The sequence below is a fragment of the Austrofundulus limnaeus genome, unplaced genomic scaffold (genome assembly GCF_001266775.1).
Source record: "Austrofundulus limnaeus strain Quisiro unplaced genomic scaffold, Austrofundulus_limnaeus-1.0 Scaffold96, whole genome shotgun sequence".
Taxonomy (NCBI): domain Eukaryota; kingdom Metazoa; phylum Chordata; class Actinopteri; order Cyprinodontiformes; family Rivulidae; genus Austrofundulus; species Austrofundulus limnaeus.
This window is the reverse complement of record NW_013952498.1, coordinates 796,745-817,207: the sequence shown is the minus strand read 5'-3', so window position 1 is coordinate 817,207 and position 20,463 is coordinate 796,745. Positions and strand designations below refer to the sequence as shown.

The 20,463-nt window shown below is 38.6% G+C and overlaps 1 protein-coding gene across 2 annotated transcripts in view; it reads right to left on the bottom strand.

Moving 5' to 3' along the window:
* zc3h7ba (zinc finger CCCH-type containing 7Ba) overlaps positions 1–20,463 on the bottom strand; it is a 33,809-nt gene that overhangs the window by 12,001 nt on the left and 1,345 nt on the right. The window contains exons 2-12 of one of the 2 annotated variants that reach the window (XM_014012898.1): positions 17,710–17,786; positions 17,330–17,366; positions 12,277–12,474; positions 7,557–7,715; positions 7,322–7,402; positions 4,669–4,723; positions 4,381–4,529; positions 3,564–4,140; positions 516–577; positions 335–428; positions 74–226 (exon numbers count right to left, since the gene is read on the bottom strand). In XM_014012898.1, the coding sequence (XP_013868352.1) occupies positions 74–226; positions 335–428; positions 516–577; positions 3,564–4,140; positions 4,381–4,529; positions 4,669–4,723; positions 7,322–7,402; positions 7,557–7,715; positions 12,277–12,474; positions 17,330–17,366; positions 17,710–17,771 (1,627 nt within the window). In that variant the 5' untranslated portion in view covers positions 17,772–17,786. The remainder of the gene's footprint in view (positions 1–73; positions 227–334; positions 429–515; positions 578–3,563; positions 4,141–4,380; positions 4,530–4,668; positions 4,724–7,321; positions 7,403–7,556; positions 7,716–12,276; positions 12,475–17,329; positions 17,367–17,709; positions 17,787–20,463) is intronic. The other variant, XM_014012897.1, reaches the window with a different exon arrangement.

Sequence of the window (20,463 nt, the reverse complement as noted above, 5' to 3'; positions counted from 1 at the left end):
TCTGTACTTGTCTGCTAGTTCAGACTGACAGATTTTAAATATAATTTTGTCTTTTTGTTCTTGCTGTTCTTACCTCTACAAAGTACAAACTGTCCAAAGAAAGTGTTGGTAGGAATCGGACGCACTCTGGTCCATTCTGAAGCTTCTTTTAGTCTACATAATAAAATGTCCTGCTTACAGCTGTGGACAAGGTCCGGCTTGTGAACAAAACTATACACCCCGACACCTAAAGAATACATCTCACAATCAGCAAACTGAAGAAGAAAGAATCCAGAAGAATATTTGCTTCTGTCTGACAACCAGCAGGTTCTTTTTAGTTTTACTAGTTTCGTACCTTTTCGAGGGTAACAGAGGGAACAGGCCTGCAGGAACTCATGTGTGTCAGACAGAGGATTAGCAACTGTACCAGACACATGACTGTCCACCACCTGGAGCCCACAGTAAGAATTAGACTTKCATTAAAGTTAACAAAACACACAATGCAACAGTACTGAAGAAAACATAACCAGTCTTACTTTGAAGTGATTTATAGGGGATTTGGTTACAGGAGCAGCAGCGACGTGAGATTCTGAGAAACCTGAGGAGTGAGGACAAAACAAGTGATAAAACAGCACCGAGACAACTCWGCTGAAAGCTACAAACACTGGAACAGACATTTGATCATCCTACATTTAAAAAAAGGTTAGGAGTTACACTTTGAAACGTTTATTAGTTTGGTTGAGTCAGATAAATCTTTCAGACATGTGACTCATRACATAGAACCTAGGATTAAGTTACAAGGTAAAGTAGTGAAATATAGGCAGCTATAAAGCATTGTTTTAAAAATTTGCGTTAATTGTATTTTGTCAAAATGTGGTGATAATGGGCTCCTTAAAGTGATCCCTGATTAGTTATAATATTGATAAACATTTATTTTAACTGTAAAATAAAAACTGTAAAAATACTGTAGGCTGTTTAGTTTTGTAAATTTTTATGAAGTATATTTTAACACAGACAGAGCCATTTTATTTACACACAAAYCATTCTAGGTAAATGATGATGTGGATAGGTCCTCGGTGTGAGCGAGCTATATCCACCCTGAAGGTTATTCTTGGACAATATCTGAAGATTGGCTCTTTTAAATGAAACCAGAGAGCGTTGACAGAGAGGAGAAGYTAGAAATGACTCAGCCTGTAACTGAAAATATGGATGGAGGACAACAGAGCTGCTTCATGGAAGAAGAACCTCAGCTTAGCCTGTTAGCCTTTGTGCTAGCGCCGACGCTATATTGCCTTACATGTATTAGCTAAAGCTAAACTGTTGTCCTCCATCCATATTTTCAGTTGCAGGCTGAGTCATTTTTGCGTTCCCCTCTCTGTCATGTGGATGGAGGACCTCAGTGACAAGAGGAGAATGTGTAGCGCTGAGCTAATACAAATATATGGTGATAGCACCGTGGCTAACGCTAAAGCTAACAGGCTAAGCTGAGGTTCTTCTTCCATGAAGCAGCTCTGTTGTCCTCCATCTATCTTTTCAGTTACAGGCTGAGTCATTTCTACCTTCTCCTCTCTGTCAACACTCATTTCAAAGAGATAATCATCAGATATTGTCCAAGATTAACCTTCAGGGTGGATATAGCTCGCTAGCAGCCTCGCACCGAGGACCTATCCACGTCATCATTTACCCAGAATGCTTTGCATGTAAATAAAATGGCCCCGTCCGTGTAATATATTTTTAAACTTTGTTTAAAACCCAGAGCCCCCAGGTCGTCAGGGACAGGCCTGCTCTCTGTTCCCAGGGTCAGAACCAAACACGGAGAGGCAGCCTTCAGTTTTTATGCTCCTCAGATTTGGAATAAACTTCCTGAAAACTGCAGGTCAGCTGAAAATCTCAGCACTTTTAAATCAAAGTTAAAGACAATTCTGTTTGCCGCTGCCTTTCCTTAGATCAGAGAACTGTTATGATCCTGCGCCTGTCTGCCCTGTCATGCCCATTTCCTGCTCCTGTCAGTCTCGCCCTGCTCATTGCCTCAGCCCCTCCCGTCACAYAAATCCCAATCACACTCATTTCACTCACCTGTGTCCCTCAGTATTTAAGCTCCACTCCTCCACAGCTTCAGTGCCTGATTATCGAACGGTTCCACCTAGTAAATCTTCTAGCCATCCCTTGTCAAGTCACGTCTGTCTGGTCTCGATCCTGCTCCTGGTTTCTGGTTTTTCGTCTCCTGCCTCGCCCCCATCTGATACCGCCGCTGCTTCTTACTTCTTGGTTCTGACCCACGCTCTGACTCCTGGATCCAAGCCTCCTGCCTCACCCCCGTCTGACATCGCCGCTGCTTCTGTCTACCTGGTTCTGATCTACGCTCTGTCTCCTGGATCCAAGCCTCCTGCCTCACCCCCGTCTGACACCGTCGCTGCCTTAGTCTTCCTGGTTCTGATCCACGCTCTGTCTCCTGGATCCTCGCCTTTCGTCACCCCTGTCTGGTGACGTCATCCAAGGTATTTCCCCGACAGTGCCGCTCGCTAGGAGGACTCCGGTCACGCAAGTCTGCTCCACTTTTTCAATAAACTGTTTAAATCTTCTCTGGTGTGTGACAAATTTTGAAACTCAAAAAGCCCATTCATAACAAGAACTGCAGATTTTGTGCACTGCTGCTTTTATCTGTTATTTTATCTGTTATTTTTAATGTATTTTATTTGTTTTATATTATTGTGTTTTATTTTTATACATGGTATTCACTATGCTGATACCTTACTTTTAATGTTTTATGTAAAGCACTTTGAGTTGTCTTGTACATGAAATGTGCAATATAAATAAACTTACCTTACCTTACCTTAAAAATGATAAAAACTAAACAGCCTACAGTATTTTTAGTCTTTATTTTACAGTTAAAATACATGTTTATTAAATAAAGTCTAATGTTACAACTAATCATGGATCCCTTTAAATTATAAGTCTCAACACTGTTCTGAAGCACTTTTCTGAGCAGTACCGACAACAATGATTTTAGGCTGAAAAGTCATGCATTTTTGCTAATTCCCTGTGTGCTAGAAAAGCTAATTTCAACAGCAGCAGGGAAATCCCCATTATCTAAATAAGGTTTGAGCTTTTCTCTTTCAAATGATGATGTCAAGAAATCCTCATTAGAATACACAAAAATAGGCTTTAGAAAATTAGACAAATCAAGCCATATGTCTGGAACTGCTCATGACATCAGAATGATCGAGGTATCAAAATGTAGCTTAAATCTGAAAATATTTATTTCATTTTGACCAAATCTGAGTTTATTTGATTTGATGTGATGAGTATCAATGTAAACAAAGAAAAATTGAAACAATTTAAGTATCTTTTACCATTAATTGTACTGTTTTTCAAACACCTAGTCTGAACGTAACATAACTTACGTAACTAAATATGTCAGTGAGTAATAAAATAAATTATTTTAGGCATGCCTATTTTACCACATAAGCTGTTCTGAAACTTAGAAAATGCCCTCCTGACTTCAAAACAAACCAATAAAACATCAATATTTTATTTACTGTTATTTAACCAGGCAAATCCCACTGAGAATATATTATGGTTACCGTTTGTGCTGAAGTCAGAAAGCGTGTCCAAGCCTAAACCTCTGACTGAAACTGCTGCCGGAGTTGCTCCAACATCTTCCACTGTGGAGAACGAGTCCAAGCAATCCAGAGAGTCGAGCTGCTTCGTGGCTTCAATGTCGACCTTAACAACGTCACCGCTCCCACCGTTTACATCAGAAACAGCCTCAATCGTGTCTATTTCATCCAGCAAATCGAGGGAAGCTCCTCTGGCATTCACATCTGGTTTAGGCTGAATGATCTCAGCAGCTCTTGGTGTATTGTCCAGAATATCATCAAGGGAGTCGAGTGAGTCAAGGCCATCCAGAGTATCCAGTATTGAGGAGTTCTGCGTGACGTTTAAAGCGTCTGCAGCGTCTCCGTTTCCAGAGGTGTAGAGGTCATCCAACATATTCAGAGTTGGGGAAGGGGTGCCGTTATTGCCAGTTGAAAAGGAGTCCAGGGAGTCGAGTTGGCTGAGGGTTGAGCTGAAGAAGGCAGGGGGCAGCTGGGGCGTTGGAGCAGGCAGGACAGGTGGAGCGGAGTGAACGAGCGGCCTACTGGAGTCGGAGAATGCTGCCTGAACGTGGGGAGAAATTTAAACAGGCTTGAGTGTTGTTGGCATTCATGGCTAACAATCTGTTCCTTAGAGTGCACTTGTTACTATCTTTACATAAACCTTYGATCAAGTGACAGAACACACCATAAACATGTCTGAATACAAGCTTCCTGTTACCTTCTCAGATACAGTATATGATGAAAAATAATCAAACAACAAACCTTTAATCACATGTAAGGAGGGGAAAAAAGCACAGTGTACCTCAGTTAGTCCTTGTTCAGGTGGAAAACTGTCGAGCAGGCTGTCCAAGTCATCTCCCATCACTTCAGAGTCCTCCAGCCTGTGAGGAACCYCGGAGCTGGGTGGAGGGGTGGAGGGAAAAGGGGGTTCAGGCACACCTGGGAAAGCCACTATGGAGAAGCAGGAGAAATTTAATTTAGATCATCCTATCTTATTCAACCTGTATTTATTCATCTCAAACATATCTCACAATGTAAAAGCAATAAATACACATTTTGACTAAATTATTGATTAAAAAATATATCTCACCTGATGCAACAACACTCAAAGGATTCACACCATTTCCTAAATTATTATGAGACACCTGAAAGGGAAACATAAGGCAAATTATTAACAAAACAACATCTAGAAGTACTTTCAACTGAACAAAAGTCTCAACATTTGGGTGAATAATGAATATATGTTATAAACTATTAGAAGAGGGAATTGTTTTCTTTAGGTAATTCCTAATTAACAACTTTTTGGGAACTGTACTTGTGTTATTTTCTAAATAAACTGTAAAATTATAATAACAACAGGATAATAAAGTAAAGTCTGTATAATGCCTGCAGGTATGGTGGACATTATGACATCCTATAGATTCTGTGGAAAATAACCACTTTTTATTTTAAGGWCTTATATATCATAGCAGTAGTGAGTCTATTGTAGACTTGATCCTGTGTTTGAGATCAGAGTCCTGTTGCGTAATCCAGTTTTGTTTGAGCTTCAGCTGTTGGACAGACAGTCTTAATATTTGATTCTGGTAAACAGAGAGGTTCAGGGTGGAATATTATATTATATTATTGGATTGGTCATCACTTGACTTATCGTGCACCACACAGGTACCATTGCTATGCATTGAGTTTTGACTCGGGAACATCCATGAATGGTGGTAAAAAAGGGGATGCAGCAGACAGTCATGGCAGGAATATCAAAAAGGGATGCAATATTTTGCAGTAAATTGTCAACACTACAACAACAAGATCACAAGATCAAGGTTACCACATTTTACAGGTCATTAAAATATATTTTATTTTAAAAAATGTCGGAGATGCGGAAAGTAGGTCAGTTATGCTAGCTTGATCTTGACAACATTATATCTGGTAAACCAACGAGAAGACAAATTTGCTCTTCCAACAAATTATATTTTTATTAATATTGTTATTATGTTAGGAAAACATTGTGAGAGGTAAATATAATGGATAACAGTAAAATTACCTTTACTACTACRAGGCTGAACTGTGTAGATATTACTGGTACTGATGTTCTGTCCAGTCAGCATATGGTATATCCTGRAGTTTGTGATTATATATCAGAGTAAAAAACTCTATAACTTTTTTTTCCTCCACCGTATATTTCATAAGCTAAGCGGTGGAGTGGCCGACCGCATTTATTTTATGACCAGCTGGAGGAATTTGTCTTTAGTCACTTCAGCACGAATGAAGAACCAGGAAACAAATGCAAAATTAGAATTATATATATATGACACACATGACTCTTAGTTTTATGTGACGGAAAGGGGCTTCTACTGTAAATACGTTAGCAACAAACCTATAATGAAAAGTTCCCAGACAGCTTGTAGATTTATGTCTTGAGCAAATACATATTTTATACAAATCACAACATCTGTAATTTTCTCAGCTTTAATTTAAGCCATATTGTATAGAAATCGGATGAGAAATGAGGGTGCTATGAATATATGCATCCCACATTGAAACTCTACCGTTTTGTTGACATGACTCAATGCATAGCAATGGCTCCTATGACGGCGTGTCGCTAGCTATAGCGGCTATAGGTGATGTCCAATCCAGTAATATAGATCAACGGACTCACTGACTGTAAGGAGCTCAGGTCCTGTGGTGGTAAACCAAGCTAAAATCATCACCCCTCCACCACCCTGCATGGTGGTAAAGCGTTTGTGCTGAATTACTATGTTTGGTTTTTGCCTAACATGGTGCTGTGCATTAGTGCTGTGCATTATGGGTAAACATCTCTACATTGGACTCATCTGTTCATGATTATTGAAATGCCTCTTTGCGGACATAAACTGGGCTTTGTTTCAGAAAGAAACTTTCCCCTAAAAACTCTTTATTCAAGCCATGCAGAGTCTGATTTGTTTCGACTGTTCTGTCATGAACTGAAACGTTTAACCTGCTAACTGAGGCCTGTAGAGTCTGAGATGGATCGTGCTTTTTTATTTTCTTTGAGCATTGCTCAGTCTTCCCTAGGGGTTAATTTGTTGGGACATCCACTCCTGGAAGGCTTCACGGCTGTCTTCAATGTACTCCAATTACAAGATGACATTGAACCCTTCCCAGATTGATGAGCAGCAAATCTTGGCTCATTAAAGCCATTTCCACCATGGCATTGTGAGAAGACACACCTGTCTGCTCCAGAGCAGCAAACAGACCAAACCCCTGCTTTTATAGAGGTGATCACACTGATGATGATCATTTAATTAAGACATTTATTCAGCTGCACCTGGCCTTAGTTTTTCATACACAGCGTTAGCGTTGTGACTTAGTTCTAGTTCAATAAATGACACAAAATGTAATTWGTCATTGTTTATCTAAAGTCAAATTTCCCTCATTTTAGATCCAAGCAAGAACAAAATGAATATTAAGACATCGTGATGCATAAAACTTTTAAATGTGATGTTTTACATAAAAAATATTTTAATTTCTTTGCCCTGATGTTTATATTATAAAATTAATTTCTTTAATATTTTTAGGCCCTAATCTTCCTTTGCATTCATTCTACATCGTTCTATCATAAGTGATAAAGTGAAATAAGTATTTTAAAATTTAACAATATATGCTTGATAAATGAAAATGACAAGTGAAACTTTAATTTGCCTATATATATATAAAGATTTTGAAAATGATATTTTTTCCTTAATGGTAAAAAGAAAAACTTTGCTTACCTTTGAGCTGATGTAGGGTTTTCGTATTTTCATCCCCAGCTGGGTAGCTAACTCCTGTGAAAGTTCATTCACCTGTTTATCCTGTTAAAAGTCAAATAAACAAAACCAGTGTATGAGCTGAATTTAAAAAGACTCTCAAGGGAATAATCAGAACCAGTGAGTCAAAAGAACCAYTTTAGATCTTTGCAGCCTTTTTAAACACTTGTTAGCGTCCCAGCCTGTGTCCTGCGCTCACCTGAGGGTTACTGAGCAGACAGATGGAGGTGCAGTCGTACGCCTCCTTGTACTTGCCGAGCTCTTTCAGACACAGAGCCTTCCTGTACAGAGCTCTGCGGCTCTCCTTGCACACCTCCAGAGCGCTGTTACAGTCCTCGATGCCTTGATCATACTTTCCCTTTTTTTAAAACAAGAGAAAACAGACGGCATGGTGAAAGAGACGTGAAGGAGCCTGAAAATAATGCAACAATGTACAATAAAAACAACATACAGATGGTACTTTTTAAAACTGTTAGTGTGGTTGTTTGAAAGCAGGTTTAGGCTCAGTGACCTTGTAATGGAAGATTTAGTGATGGTCACATTCTTTTAGGAGCAGTAAATCAGACACAAAGGCACAATAATTCAGGCTGAAGGAGAAAAATAGGCAGAAAAGAATTCAAATTATTTAGTGCAGGAATAAGTGCAGGCAGCCCAGCTGTCCCTTAAAACCTTCTCTATTAAGCCTCATCTTAACACCGTTGAGTTTTAAAGTGCTCATAACTCTGTAGTGAAACTAAAATTAACAAAAATATTCACTCCCAACATCCCCAACATTGACATTAGAAAACTAATAGTAATATTTACAAATATTAGTATAAAACTAGGTGTGGTAAAACATACTATGAGTCCAAACGCATTCTGAAATATCTTGACATTAACTTTTGCAGTCATTCAACACAATTTAAGTTAGCCACTCAGCTACACAATAATAACATGGTTTTTCAGCTATTAATCCAAGTGTTGATGGGATAGTAGAGAAAGCATCATTCCCAACACATACTTGGAGTGTTAACACATCATGTAGGATCTTGTGTGTGACTGTGCAAAACGTTGTTACAATTGGCATCATTTCTCAACAGAAGACGATCCTAATTTAAAACTCTAGCATGAACGTTGGCAGGCCATGTGCATTCCTTCAAGAACAGTTAGAGCTTAAAGAACAATTAGCATACAAACAGAATCAGATTTTGGCACAGAGAGAAAATGATCATGGAGGTTAGCACCAGTACTATGCATATTCTGGTCTTCAAACTTATTATGTATCAGAAACAAGAACAATTCAAAGGAAGGAAGGAAAGTGAGGGCAACAGTGGTAGGAAGAGAACAACTCTCTCTGAATATCATGTGAAAGAATCAAGCTCTAACATGTGGTGTGGAATGGAAGGGATTATTTGAGGTAATACACAGTCGGTCATTAATTGACAAAACAGAAAAAAAAAAGTCCATCTTTCGGTTTCAAATTGTCGCAGCTCAAACTACACCCTTGTTTACAGGTGTGGTGAGGGTGGATGAAGACAATAACACTGTAGTGATGTACCATCAAATACTTTTAAATTGAGATTAAAAACTGATGTGACTGGAAGTTTAATAATTTTTGTTTAATCACTCAATCGTGAGCACTTAAATATCAGCAATGACTGAGTCAACACTGGAGCTGAATGATCAGAAGTTCTTTTTGTCAAAAACCCGTTTCATTAACTCCTGACTGTCTCTGAGATGATCTGCCGGACAGGACTCTGAAACTGACCAAATACCAGCTTTAGTCTGATCAACTGTTTGTGATCAATAGCATAAAAGTACTTCTAATCAAATATTTTAGTAAATACAACCTCTGSCAAAAATTATGGAATCACCGGCCTTGAGGGATGTTCATTCAGTTGTTTAAWATTGTAGAAAAAAAGCAGATCACAGACATGACACAAAACTAAAGTCATTTCGATTGGCAACTTTCTGGCTTTAAGAAACACTAAAATAAATCAAGAAAAAAAGTGGTAGTCAGTGATGGTTAATTTTTAGACCAAGCAGAGGGAAAAAAATATGGAATCACTCAATTCTGAGGAAAAAATTATGGAATCACCCTGTAAATGTTCATTCCCAAAACTAACACCTGCATCAAATTAGATCTGCTCGTTAGTTTGCATCTAAAAGGAGTGATCACACCTTGGAGAGCTGTTGCACCAAGTGGACTGACATGAATCATGGCTCCAACACAAGATATGTCAATTGAAACAAAGGAGAGGATTATCAAACTCTTAAAAGAGGGTAAATCATCACGCAATTTTGCAAAAGATGTTGGTTGTTCACAGTCAGCTGTGTCTAAAATCTGGACCAAATACAAACGACATGGGAAGGTTGTTAAAGGCAAACGTACTGGTAGACCAAGGAAGACATCAAAGCATTAAGACAGAAAACTTAAAGCAATATGTCTCCAAAACAGAAAATGCACACAACAAAACAAATGAACGAATGGGAGGAAACTGGAGTCAAGATCTGTGACCAAACTGTAAGAAACTGCCTAAAGGATTTACATACAGAAAAGCTAAACGAAAGCCATCATTAACACCTAAACAGAAAAAAAGGTTACAATGGGCTAAGGAAAAGCAGTCGTTGACTGTGGATGACTGGATGAAAGTCATATTCAGTGATGAATCTGCATTGGGCAAGGTGATAATGCTGGAACTTTAGTTTGGTGCCGTTCCAATGAGATTTATGAAGAGGACTGCCTGAAGAGTACTTGAAAATTTCCACAGTCCTTGATGATATGGGGCCGCATGTCAGGCAAAGGCACTGGGGAGATGGCTGTCATTAAATCTTCAATAAATGCACAAGTTTACCTTAATATTTTGGACACTTTTCTTATACCATCAATTGAAAGGATGTTTGGGGAAGATGAAATCATTTTTCAAGATGATAATGCATCCTGCCATAGAGCAAAAACTGTGAAAACATTCTTTGAAAAAAGACAAACAAGGTCAATGTCATGGCCTGCAAATAGTCTGGATCTCAATCCAATTGAAAACCTTTGGTGGAAGTTGAAGAAAATGGTCGATGACAAGGCTCCAACCTACAAAGCTGATCTGGCAACAGCAATCAGAGAAAGTTGGAGCCAGATTGATGAAGAGTACTGTTTGTCACTCATTAAGTCCATGCCTCAGAGACTGCAAGCTGTTAGAAAAGCCAGAGGTGGTGCAACAAAATACTAGTGATGTGTTGGAGTCTTCTTTTGTTTCTTTTTCATGATTCCATCATTTTTTCCTCAGAATGGAGTGATTCCATATATTTTCCCTCTGCTTGGCCAAAAAAAYTAACTGTTACTGACTGCCACAATTTTTTTTTTCTTGATTTCCTTTAGGGTTTCTTAAAGCCAGAAAGTTYCCATTTGAAATGACTTTAGTTTTGTTCCATGTGTGTGATCTGCTTTTTTTCCTACAAAATTAAACAACTGAATGAACATCCTCCGGGGCTAGGAATGTGCGATATGGCAAAAAATTCATATCACGATGTACAATATGATGAGTGACGGTAACGATATATATCACGATATAAAACTTATAATAGAAAARAAATAAATCACACATTCATTGAGTGGAATAAATATGTATAGGTAAAAAAAATTTAGACCTTAAAATCTCCTTTTTTAAGGGACACTTTAAAGTCTCTCATAAAAATCTAAATTGAAGGAAGATCTACCTGGTTAAATCATATATATGTGTATATATATATATATACTGTATATGTTGTGTATCGCTGTGTGGAAATGAATGGAGAGCGAGCGACGTCGCCTCCCATGTGTCGAGCCCTTCACACATGCCGCAACGCGCGCTCCTCCCGCAGCAGGCAGTGTGGTCGGATGCGCCGTCATGTAAATATGTAAACAGTGCGGCGTTCATTTTCACACACCCGAACCACAGGTCCGGATAAGTTTTTTTCCCCTCTTCATTTGCGCTCTCAACCTCGCTGCTTCCTCTGTTTTGACTCCAGCTGGTTATGTCATCAAAAAGAATTGTGCGGTTGGCCGGTAGACTACAGATCTTTYTCATAGGACAAATTTATATAGTTTCTACCGTATATCGTTTATATCYCGCATTCCTATCTGGGGCTGGTGACTTCATTTTTTGCCAGGGGTTGTATGCCAAATGAGTCTGAGACATCACATTTCATCTGGATTCATTGTCTGGAAATCACAAATTTCTGCAGTATTTTATGACAACTCCCTGTAAGCATTTTTGCATGTCCTTGACACCCCCTGTTTGAAAGGAGCCCCCTCCTCAAAAATAGGGTGTATCGTAAAATCGTTGGCTGGCGGAGTGTAGGTCGGACTCATCTATAGCGCTGCCAAATTTCATGTTGATTGGTGCAGCCGTTTTTGTGCTACGGTTGACCAAAAATCACTGAAAATAAATAAATGAATTAACAGTACGAAAACAATATGACTCCCGCTTACGCTWCACATGCAGGTGTCATAATAAACTACAGCTTAGACAACAACTGGATCTAATTACACAATACCTGTGTTTTCATAAATTCCTTTGATCGTTAATTCTAGTTTCTGGTCATTAAAACATACATGATATGACGAAACAAGTTTACAACTATAATTATTACAGCAGACTGACTTGTATTTGACCTTTGAGCTGGATGAGTCGGCTCACGGAGAGCTTCTGCCTACAGTTTTAACAGCGCACCATCATCGGCAGTCGCTCGAAAAGGCCGAGCCTGGAGCTGCATATTTTTGTGCAGTGTGGTGCAGGATGAGTAGTTGTGGGTTGAAGGTGGACCTTTTTGGTTTTAGGCTTTGATGGCAGAGGTTGTGGGAATGTGAGCTTCTTATAGGATGCTGACATTTGTGTGTTGGTCCACTCAACTGATTCTGAGGATTACGCACACACCCACACACAAACAATAAAAACCTATCTCACCATACTGTGGCAGGCAGAAGCTCTGTTGACATACAGACTCTCCAGCAAGGCTTCTGGGATCTGGATCTCCTCTGCTTCAGCGTAGCGCGAGACATTCAAGCCCTCGGTAAATTCTCTGACAGCCTCCTCCCACTGTTTGTCTCGAAAAAAGGCATTGCCCTCCTCCAGCAGGTTGCACACTAAGCGGGTCAGAAAGTCCTGGAGGGAGGAAAAGACAAAGGAGGGAACAATTATTGACTGATAAAGTCACAATACACACTATAGCTATTCTGTGATGACAGTGCACTTCTGCAGTGAGAATAAAACAGACCAATACTTTCTCTACATTATTTACTAATTTAATAAAGATGAAACTGCTTATTTTTTATGTGGCAGCATCAACAAAAAGAAGAGTTAGAGAAAAGACATGTTAACTACTGTGACACACAGAAAACCAGGTAATTTAGGAATGTTTTTCCAATTCCTGCTAGATGTGTGTGCTGTGAGATTATAATGCATGTAAACTGAGTTTGGCATTGGGTTGCTGAAATAAGTGAAGTTACAGAGGTTTTACTGCAGACTCTTCAGGGAGCACAGGGCCTAGGAATAAAAAAAAACGTTCCGTTTAAAGGAAGTCATCTGGATGGCAGAATATACAGTATAATGTACTGCTGCAGCATCTGTGTAAATAAATAAATGTCCCCATAAATGTGCTTGTGTTCCTCCTGCCTGAGCCCAAACACACTATTATAGTCATTAGTTTTTATAGTATTACCCTTTTGCCTTCCAGGATCAGCATCCTTTATATCAAAAATTAATTTTAAAAGTGACTGTTCTGGTCTTTTAAATTGGTGATCTGTGAAAAGTTGTGAACAAACACATTTTGCCTTGTGCTGTCATCATATGTGCTCTATATGGCTTGACAGTCAGTTAAACGCCTCCTTAACATCAAGACTGAAGACAGATGACTCCTTGTCCACAGGTTTATTGACGTTACAAGGAACGTGAAACTGAAACATACAAAGTACAATCAACTCTGTTTATCCTTTTAACTTTYCATGAACATGTCTTTTATAAGTAAAATAAATCACTTTGTTTTAATATCAACATCAGCTGTCTTTACAAATTTACATTTTTAACTTTTGTTTATAATGGGTGCCCAACCAGTTGCTCGCGGGTGACTCGTCGCCCACCAGCTGGTTCCCAGGTGCCTGCGAAGCGCAACCTTGCTCTTACAGCTGAAGAGCCGGCTCATCAGCTGTTAGAGCAAGGTTGCGCTCCGGTCGGGACTCATGTCCACTCGCTGAGAGCTCCAGCAGAAGCGGTGGAGGTGGGAGGAGTTTACATTCCAGCCTTGAACACGCTCCCTCCGAGATGGGGAGCCGTGAAACAAGCAGCACTCCGAACACGATATCACGAGACTTAGGGTCACGTGTTCTAAAACAAAGCGGAGTAATATGAGTTGTTGGTTACTAGTGCGGGAAAAAATGGATGAAAAACGAGCGGAAAGGAAACAAAAAGTTTTTATTTTCACCCGGAGAGGGAGGAGGACTATTTTTTTGTTAAGTGCYGCAGCTGTAAAAATAAGCTTGCAGGACTGCAATCAATTTTCACTCAGCCCAGCACAAGGTAAGGCTGCCTGCTACAATAGCCTCATGATCTTGGCTCAACACAAAGTCTTTCGGCGATGGAGAAGTTATGAAAAAAGTGTTTATTGAGGCTGCAGAAGCACTTTTTCGTGTTAAAAATAAAAGTGAGATCGTGGCTTCTATTAAAGACATGCAGTTGTCCAGACAAACTGTGACACAGCATGTGAGGGAACAGCTGTGGATGTGAGGACCAGCTAAAAAAAAGGACGTCAAACAGAGTGTTTCTTCAGTTTGATGAGTCGACCAACATGGTAGATGTGGCCCAGCTGTGACATGTTTTTATCAGAATGCCCTTTGCAGACAGGAGTGCAAAAGAGGAGCTGCTCACCAGGTACTCACAAGAGAAGATATTTTTAATGCTTTTATGGAGATTGTTAATAAAAGCAACTTGCCCCTCTATAAACTCATTTCCATAACAACTGATGGCACTCCAGCAATGACCGGACACACTCTGCAAGCAGAATGACATTTTCCCAGAACTGCTGCTGCACAGGAAAATCCCACAAAAGGTAAAGAAATTTATTTTTATATAGCCTGCATAAAAAGTTGTGTCCTTGTTACTCTTTTTATTACATTTTAGACCAAACTAGTGTGTTATAAACCGACTGGCACCTCTGTGTTATTTATTTATTTTGCAGTTTGGGTGTGCCTTTGCTTTCTGTACCTAACATGGCTGTGTGTGTCTTGTTTATAGGTGGTGAACAGGTGGAACTCTTTGAATGGTCTGGAGCCGGCAGTCTGGACTAGTGAGGAACTGAGCTCTTCAGCACCTGCAGATGACACCATCCTGCATGCTGCAGACTGAGGTTTGAAATAGTTGTTGGAGATTTGTGAATCTGCACCATCGTAAGTCACTTTTTGTAATAGTATAAACGAGAGAGTTTTATTTTGTTTTTCCTCCCCTGTATGAAGAGAAGAGAGGGGAGTTCTTTGAATAAACGGAGACGAGTTCGACTTCCTGTCGAAATCCGAGGATGCATCCGTGTATCCTCACCAGCTGAGGATATCCCAGGATTCAATGCGCTGGGGGCAAAATAAACAGAGAAACAAAGACGGAGGAGTTTTTTTTATGTTTTTTTAACGGTAGAACGTAGTTAAGTAGCGTAGTTTGGAAATTCATCACGGACCGAAGGATTTGCTTTTGAAAGTTAGTTTAGCAGCTTAGCTGATGAAATTTACATTGCAATAAGATGTTAAATAAAAAAAATGCAACTACAAGTTACGAGAATAAAGTCATAATATTACTAGATTAAAGTTATAATATTATGAGAATAAAATCATAATATTACAAGAATAAAGTCAAGTGTTACGAGAAATAAGTCAATATTCTAGCCTTTACACAAAAAAGCATGCAGTTATAACTACATTAAAATGAGGAATGTTGAGCAAATTGTCAAGTTGTTTTTTAGTATTGCTTAAAATAAATAGTTAATCTTTTAGCACATCAGCATCAAATTATCAGCAGCAGGGCTTGTAAATTGTGCAAACGACTATTGTAATTAATGGATGCATTGACAGATTTAGTCGTCATGTAGCTAGTTTGGATGAAATCATATTAATCTAACAGTGATCCAGGTCATCACGGACTACTTTATAAACAGACACACGGCTGTACACAGCGGGTGTGAGGAAAATAAGGAGGAAATGAACGGAAAATGTAAGATCATCATGTAAGATCATGACTTTTTATCCCGTAATATTACGACTTTATTCTCATTATATTATAACTTTATTTTCGTAATAATAATTTAAAAAATATGTGTGGCCCTAATACTATGTTGTAGATACTGGAGCTAAACCTGAATTATTAATGTTGATTTATTTATTTATTTATTTACGTTTAACATTTTAACTGTGAAGTTATTCTTTTAGTAAAAAAGATGTGTAAATACATGTTCCAATGCATTTTAAGTCCGACATGAAACTGATCACTATGGTAATGGGGGAGCGCGTGGTCACACAAACCCACGTGAAGCTGACGTCGGGCGAAGGGTAGACAGTCTCATTTCACAGCAGTTTTGAGCAGCCTACCCGGCCCAGCGAGGATGTGGCCCACGTGGCCCAGCTAGGCTGGGTCCTCATGAGGACCCAGCCCATGAATTGAGGCAGAGTGTGACAACTTCCTGTTACAAGCTTAAGTGTTTCTTAAAGTGACAGCGCCGTTTACTGAGACTTAAAAACTAGGCTTTTAACAAAGCAAAATTAACATTAAACTTGCTTGTAACAACAAATGCCCGTTAATCACTAATTTATTAAAATCAGGTGTGAAACATTTAAAAATGTAGTATAGTGATTCTCGAGGACCAGGATTAGGGACCACAGTTTGATATGAATATTAAAAACTATACAATATAAAACAGATAAGTCACGTAAAGGTTGATTTTAAAATAGTATTTCCAGGAAGTGCTATAAAATTGATCTCAATTGTTTCTTTTTGCCAACAAATATCTTTAGTACTAATGCAAATTTTAATATTTTTATTGCCAAAAACAGTGACTGTATAAACTATTAACACTTTTTTTGTTTTACAAAGATGAAGTTAAATCTAAATTTACTGTTCATCTTTTTGGGTTGTCTTTGGTTGTGTTTGTCTTTCGTGGCGGGGATCACCTTTTAGTTGGGTTGAGGGTTTGAGCCTGTCACCATGCTGAAGTGTCAAATAAAGCAGTTGCCCTCAAAGCTCCAATCAGGACCCCACTGTGTGTCAAAACTCCAAGGTCCTTAGGTGATCTCCACAAATCAAAATAAATCTAAAAACAATATTACTTGTGGCATATTTTCACCATAATTATTACAAAACATTGAAAAGAGTATAATAAAATAAAGTTGAGGTGGTGTGTGTTGTCATTGGATCCTTGTTAAGCAGAGTTCTTAGCAAACTTTTCATCCATAGACTGGTCCRATTTGTGGTCACAAAACTCGTCTATCCAGGGTATCTGCAGGTATTAGCAAGTCAAATTTAAGACTTTTTAAGACCTTTTTAGTACCATCTTGAATGAAATTTAAGACAGAAAATATGAGGGATGGTTCTGCAGAGACAGCCGGGGGAGACAGAGAACTTTAATCGCTTCTGCCCAACAAAATGTAAGACCTTTGAGTGACAAATTTAAGACCAACTTGCACATTTTTAACAAATTTAAGACTTTTTAAGGTCTTAATTTTAGATATGTGAATTTAAGGCTTTTTAAGACTTTTTAAGGACCCGCGGACACCCTACTATTGTTATTTAGTGGGTTTAAATCTGTAAGGTTTGAAAACCACTGAGATAAAGGCTTAGAAAGATTATGTGATTTTGAGATTAAGAGAATTTAAAATGATGAGATAAGATTTCTAGAGGATGACAATCATCAGAATCAGTTTATAACCAAACAACTGAACGTTAAAACATGATACGAAGAGTACAAAAGAAATGATAAAGCCTTTACCTGATAGCTATTGGGATCTGGATAAGCCAGTGGAGACCTAAAACACAAGACAATAACTTGTTTAGAAAATCTAGAATATGATTCCCTTCAAGGATATGAGTCATTCAAGATAGAGGCAATGTCACACTATGATGTTTTAGACAACTTATGCCAACTTATGAACATTTAAAAGACATCTACGTTGAAGATGGAATAGAAAAAAATCTAATGGAAGCCTCTTTTAGGCCTGTACATACTGTAGTTCTAAAAAACTGGTCAAATATGTAACTTTTATTAGAAATTTAGACATAAAAAATGTTTCATACGTTGGCATACGTTGTCTAGTGTGACAGGGCCTTGTTTCACATTCTGTCAGAGTGAACAGGAAAAACTTTTCTCACTGTATGAAGGCCAGTGCCTTGCTTATCTCCTCTTTTCGTTTTTCTCGGGTAGAGTCCTCCATTGTGGTCGTCCACTGCTTGTAGAGATGCAGAGATATCAGAAACAAAAACACTCATTATGTTGGTAGCTGCTGAAAGACAAACAACTCCTTTGAAGGGCTGCATGATTGGGRTMCACAAAATATTGCAATTTTATCGTTATCGCGATAACAGCCAGTGCAATATGCATTTAGTAAAAAATACATAAATTCCAATAAATGATTGGCTCCAGCATTTGCATTGATGTAGTTTGTCAGCATCAGTCTGATTAGGGCTGCGCAGTATATGCGGTAGACGGTAGAAACGGTATGAAGTTGGCCTAGGGTAGAAATTTATACTCTACCATCCTATCGTCATTACATCATCGCACCTGTGTGTCAAATGTTTTGATTAAAATATTATCAGTAAAAACCTCAAATCATGTCCTTTCTGATCAGCATTAGAACTCTAGAAGAACTTTAACTTTGCAGAGTTTCCCCTAGGATTATTTTTAACCGTGGTGGTGACATCTCATGCAGGGGGGTTTGACAAAATCTGGTTGTCCTCAAAACATTTTAGTTGTCCAAAAAATCTCAATAAAATATAATTTAATAAGTAGGCTATCTTGTTCTGTATACAAAGTTTACTAAATGTTCTCAGTCAGCAGGTTGACAGTTTTAGGAGCTGCTTGAGGAGAACTTCTTCGTTCTCCTCCTCATCCTCTTCTTCGAAATAGAGAGCAAAAATCAACATCCAAGCTTTCTGCTGCAGATCAAACATTTTTATTCAAATAGGAGTAAACTGTGTACATGACCTTATTAAAAGTTAGTTTAGTGTTCTTAGGACTAAAGACTTTATGAGGAAAGAAGTTTTTAAACATCTTTTCTATCATTTTAGTGTTTTCAACTGAGGAGCTTTGATAAATTTGTTTTAAATATATTATAGCAGAGGAAGTTCTCTGCACAGAAAAAAATTATTTATTTTTACTGTTTTTTAACCAAACTGACAAGTTTCTCCAGTGAAATTGTGTAATTTAAAGGCATTGAAACACCTGGTTAAATTTAGAAGGTATTATGATTAACTACAAGCACCTGAAGCTGACTCAGAACTCTGTGATTTTAGAAAAAAATCACCTCCACCCCACCCACGTGTGATTAAATCTGATTTTATTTGCCCCAATTACAGATTTTGATGCTCATTATACACGTAACCGTCTGAAGGGGTTGACATACAGTATATGAACTCTTAAGTCCCGGGCTGGTCGGAGCTGCGCTGCAGGTGGACAGGTGCAGCTGTATGCCGCTGCACCTAGCTTAAAAAACAGTCAGCTGATCTGTCGCAGTTTTGTTGCGCTCGTGACGTGAACACACAGGGGAAATGCTGCGATGTGCTTTTAGAAATATAATATATATAAAATACGACGCAATCCTTGGTGGAAAATAGTCCAGGTAACGCTGAGGTCTTTCCCGGGAGGTGTTCACCTGCAGCTGAGTGAAACTGACCACCCCACCCACAGAGAAAGAAAAAAAGGCAGTAATTATTGATAAGGTAAGCATGCTGTGGCTTCACCTGTRGCATTTTCTTTTAAAAAAAGAAAAAGTAGCTTGCACAGCTGTCGCATCGGTGCTACGTGATTAAAAAGTTTTCATCTCACGTCAATCACACACACGTCTTCCTATCTTTGTGAGGACCACATACAGCGCTCACAGCCTCGCTCTGCGCTGTCTTTTTCCCCCCAAGTTTGGCGAGAGGTGGATATAGAGGTAAGAAAAAAATAGATCTCGACTTGATCTGGCCTTATTTAAATAAAAATTACTTGCCATGAAATTTTTAGAGAGGCGGGCCGTCTCGTTGGCGGTGGGCCCCACCCCCCTTGTATAATGGTAGGGGAAACGCTGAACACTGTATATTTAATTATTTATTTATTTATCGCAAGTCATATTGTCATCGCAATATTATCGCACTGTTATCACACATCGCAGGATTTCTTGATATCATGCAGTCCTACTGCATGATATTAGGAAAACCTGCAATGTGCAATAATATTGTGTGGATGATGATGATATGATTTACAATAAATGAACAAATACTTAAGTATGCTGTGTTGATGTCTTTCTGATTGTGGGTTGAGAGCAAAAAAAACTAATACATCATTTCCACAACTTCACAGTTTTATTTTTAAAAAGTACAACTAGACACAGCTGTGTGGTTCTGGATAGGAGTTGAGTGAAATTATCAACATTCTATCAGATGTATTTTCATACTGATATTGATCAAGTCTATCGCAATATATACTGTATCTTATTGAGTTATCGGCCAGTACCTAATTATGGCCAATGTTCTCAGATCTCAAAAATATTGAGAGTAAAGCCTGGTGCAGCAGGTACAGTTTTCCTGATTTACCTTTATAAATCGTTGACAGATTGGATTAAAACAAATCTGTTAAATATATCATATAGGGGACAAACACAGTGATATTTGAGAACTGAAATCAAGTTTATATGATTTACAGAAAGTGTGCAATAATTGGTTGGGCGAGTGCATAAGTTTGGACACCAAAAAAAAAAAACCCTTAACTCAATATTTAGTAGATCCTCCTTTTGCAGAAATGACAGCCTCTAAACGCTTCCTACAGCTTCTAATGAGAGTCTGGATTGTGGCTGAAGGTATTTTAGACCATTCTTCTTTACAAAACATCTCTAGTTCATTCAGGTTTGATGGTCTCTGAGCATGGAC